We start from the raw sequence: 3,777 nt of genomic DNA on the forward strand, positions 1-3,777 counted from the left end.
TTTTTGATAATCTAATAATTTTACATTTCCTATTAAAAGAGGGCTTCTGTCATCATGGATAAAATTAATGGTTTATTGGTACACATGGGAAAGTAAATAAAAATAAAAGCTGCAAAAATTCTACATTTTGCTAAGAACTTTAAAGCAGTTAATGTTCATTTTAGTGCTCTGTTTGCATGCAAATGTTCTTTTTTTCTGTGTGTTTAACTACTATTCAAAATCTAAAATATTTTGCCAACAAAATTTTTTTCTAATATTAAAATTACAACATATTTTGTCTTCACAAATTGAAATTAGAGCATTACTAAGACTCACATGATGGCCTGTCAGGGTCACATATTATAAATGTACACTTGCTCAAATTCAAAATTAAAGATATGAACAGTAGCTGAGATGCAATAATGCACTGCGAAACATCCAAATGAAAAAAACACAATAAACCAGGAAAGCGTTGCTCTGCTACACAATCGGTCTTTTCTTACACATAGAGGCAAAACAGGTAAAACAAAGCCATCTAAATAGACTTCATGATAAGCATCAAAACTGGTCAAATATGGGACCACTAATTGACTTGTTAATAAAAAAATGTACAGTTTTTTTATCAGATAAACATTTAGTGACAACATTTAGTTGCCTTAGACCATCCTTTTTTCCACAGGCGATGGGGTGAATTGCAACATTTTGTCTTCCCTTACATTTGTGCATTGTTATGTCATAACATACTGATATATATTTCCTATTCAAAGAAATAAAAATACATTTTTTCCATTTTTATCTTTTAATTCTTCCATTACAATTTTTAAGGAGGCCAAATCCGAAATTACATACCAAATTTGAGTCATATATAAATACAGATTGTCATATAGCAATAGCTACAAGTCGGAATAAGTGTGCACACTCGAATAGAAGAATCCTATTCTGCATGCAATAAAGTCAAACATTGTCAAAGACTGAACATTACACCTGTGAAAAAGGTGCAACTCAAATTACCTTTCATTCACTGAATAATTTAATCAGTGCATGGGTCCAACAAAAAATAAAATAAAATAAAAAACTGAATAGAAAAGTACACCTTCCATTATGGAAGACTCAATATTGAAAGGCCGTGGCTAGACCACTATGTCACAAACAATTTCATGAACCATACATTTCAGGTTCACATGTCATGTCACAAACAATAATTGGCTGTATTTGCTTACAAATCATTGTATAAAATGAAAGCTTACAAATAACTATTGACATACAATATTTACCCTGCGCAACTGATATATTTACCAAATGTTTTAATTTATAAACTCGTTGGTGTAGGCTTAGTCTAGCCCTACATACCAGTCAATTTCAAGGGTACTGAATACATGTAACGTTTTTACATTTAAATAATAATTGAGAATTCCTATCTAAGAATTCCATGTCTTTGTAATAGCTTGCTTCTAACATAAATATCTATAAAGCTACAATATCTATAAATAATTAAATATGGGAAGGTACTTCACTTGGTGAAATGGAAATCGTAGTTCCAGATTTATCAACGTTTCAGCTGAGGCCTTGTCCTCTCAACGTTCTCCTCCTCGCGGCCTGTCTCGCACTTGCACTCCTCCACCACCATCACGCGCATCTCCCGCGCTTCGGCCTTCCCCCGGCAGCGCAAGGACACCACTATGGACCTGACCTTTGAGGGAGCGCAGCGGGAGCAGGGGGAGCTGATTCCACCACCCGTTGTTGATCCAACAGACTCCCCGCCAGGTGGCACGTACAATGAGCTGCACTGACCAAAGCACAGTTTATTCTGCACCGTCACCGTCTCACAGCCCGCTGCTGACACTCGCTGCCAAAGAAAAACAAGCATTAAAGACAGCCCACTCGCAGCTCAGCAATCCAGTATAGGCGATGTGTTTTTTCATGTTTTAATGAAAAAAAATAATGTACCGTTTTAAATTTTCTATTGGGAAAATTTGATAGGTTACAAAAGCAAAAACGTTAACACTGACTGATTTTAGAACATTTGTTTTTGTAGGTTATGGGCCAAAGGCATGCTGGGTAGCTTCTGTTTACCTGCGCGAAAGGCACTGCGGCACAGCTCTGCTTGGAGCTGTCCTTTGGGTTAATGGGCAATGCCAACACCTCCTTGTCTTGAGTGTTTTTGTTCATCGCCTTCTGCCACATCTCCTGCCCTTGTCTTCGCTTCATATTCGCACCAAAGAGCTGGAACGGTGCAGAAGGTCGCGTTTCCTTGACAGACAGCGCAGGGCCCGGTCGCCCGTGCGACAAGAAAACAGGCAAAGGCCCTCTTCGGCTCGGGCTGTTCTGGATAGCGGCACCCCTTCTAAACAAGGCGGACTGACGAAGGAAATTAGGGCTAATTTGGACTACTTTCACTCTTCCCTGAATAGGTTCCTCTGCTCCGTTGCCTGACGATTCGAAATCGCTTGCTCCGTCTTGGGGACGTTTAAATCCGAAGTGGGGGAAACCGTGAAGCACAGCACAAGACGCCGCCAGAAACACGTAGCTGACTGATAAAATCATTATGCAATTAGTTAAAAAATAAAAAAACACAGAAAACAACTATTCTGGCGCTAACGTGAATTAATGTTCCGTTTTTGTTATGTGGTTCAAGGTTACTTTGTGTTACCTTGCTGTCGAAATTATGAGACGCTGTAGTCGCTGTCGCCCTTTTATAACAGACATGGCAGGAAAATTTAGAGGGTGCCAATATTCCCATACTAATTGCCGGACACATCTCGCGCCTGCCTAATATGACAAGGGAAATGTCAAACATTAAAGGATCTAGTTTATAACAGGTGAGTTTTCGATAGGGGGTGACAAGGCTGTTAAAGTGTTAGCTCTGGCTACTGTTCTTCAATCTATATGATACGGGATAGCGGTATAAGGACAAAAGAGCTTGTGCAAATACACGTTTCCTTAAAAAACGAACGGTTCATATTGCACAATGGCTGCATCAAAGCAAATGCAGGTAATTTACAGTAAGGTGACGGATATGTTTATAATCCTATAAAACTATGTGGAAATAGCCTACTGGTTTGTGCAGTGATACGGTGGTGCTGCTGGCCAATACTGGCTCCAAATAAGTCTCCCTTCCCAACATCTCCCAATCTTGAGTTAATTATCACAGAACTAATAGTATGCTTCATCAGATAAGGATGGACTGTGTTCCCTCATAGCTCGTTTGGTTTTTATTAATAAGTTTTGGATTTTTGTATTATCCTTACACTGCAGATTCAGATTTATGAGCATAAATAAAACGCAGCAGGGCAAGTAGTCTTTTAAAATACAGCAGGGCAAGTGGTCTTTTAAACGGCCAGTTTAAATTTAACGGCCAGTAAACCGACAGAAGGACTTGCCCCAGTCTGCAACAGGTCTATCATATGTTCACCAGGCTCTGCATGGGCGGCCCTCCGCGATGCCACGGCTTCCCTCCCCTTCCCTGCCTTGCTGGTGTTTCCCGTGGTATGTGAGTGCTAATTAGCCCTCGGGCTTAACGTTCTCGCCACTTCTCTCCCTCTCCACGGCGCTTTCCCAGGCCGGGGGTACCTGTCCTCACACCTGGCCGCGAGCAGCTGGCAGCCCCGCGGCGGTGCGAGTTCCCCCCGCTGCTGCCCGTGACACCTGAGGGACCTGAGCGGTCCTGGCTGGGTATTCCACACCCCCCCGCTCCCCCCCCCGCCACCCCACACGTGCAAAGGTGAACTCACACACTCACACCCTGGATTTCATGCCATTCTCAGTTACCACCTTTTATGGCTAAAATAATGTGAGTTT

General features: G+C 41.4%; 1 protein-coding gene across 1 annotated transcript; it reads right to left on the reverse strand.

The window, feature by feature from the left end:
• Nucleotides 1-213: 213 nt before the first annotated feature.
• On the reverse strand, nt 214-2,832 carry dand5 (DAN domain family, member 5). The gene is made up of 2 exons (XM_035406750.1): nt 2,053-2,832; nt 214-1,825 (listed from the first exon to the last, which is right to left on the reverse strand). The coding sequence occupies exons 1-2, from the start codon at nt 2,521-2,523 to the stop codon at nt 1,526-1,528; spliced, it is 771 nt and encodes a 256-aa protein (XP_035262641.1). The 5' UTR covers nt 2,524-2,832; the 3' UTR covers nt 214-1,525.
• Between the last annotated feature and the right edge of the window lie 945 nt (nt 2,833-3,777).

The sequence above is a fragment of the Anguilla anguilla genome, chromosome 2 (genome assembly GCF_013347855.1).
Source record: "Anguilla anguilla isolate fAngAng1 chromosome 2, fAngAng1.pri, whole genome shotgun sequence".
Lineage (NCBI taxonomy): Eukaryota > Metazoa > Chordata > Actinopteri > Anguilliformes > Anguillidae > Anguilla > Anguilla anguilla.

Bases quoted from the DNA above. Each gene is read 5' to 3' on its own strand.
- dand5 (XM_035406750.1), bottom strand. From the start codon at position 2,523: ATGATTTTATCAGTCAGCTACGTGTTTCTGGCGGCGTCTTGTGCTGTG. The intron at 1,826-2,052 runs GTAAACAGAAGC...TTTCTTTGGCAG, and splicing joins CCGCAGTGCCTTTCGCGCAG to CGAGTGTCAGCAGCGGGCTG.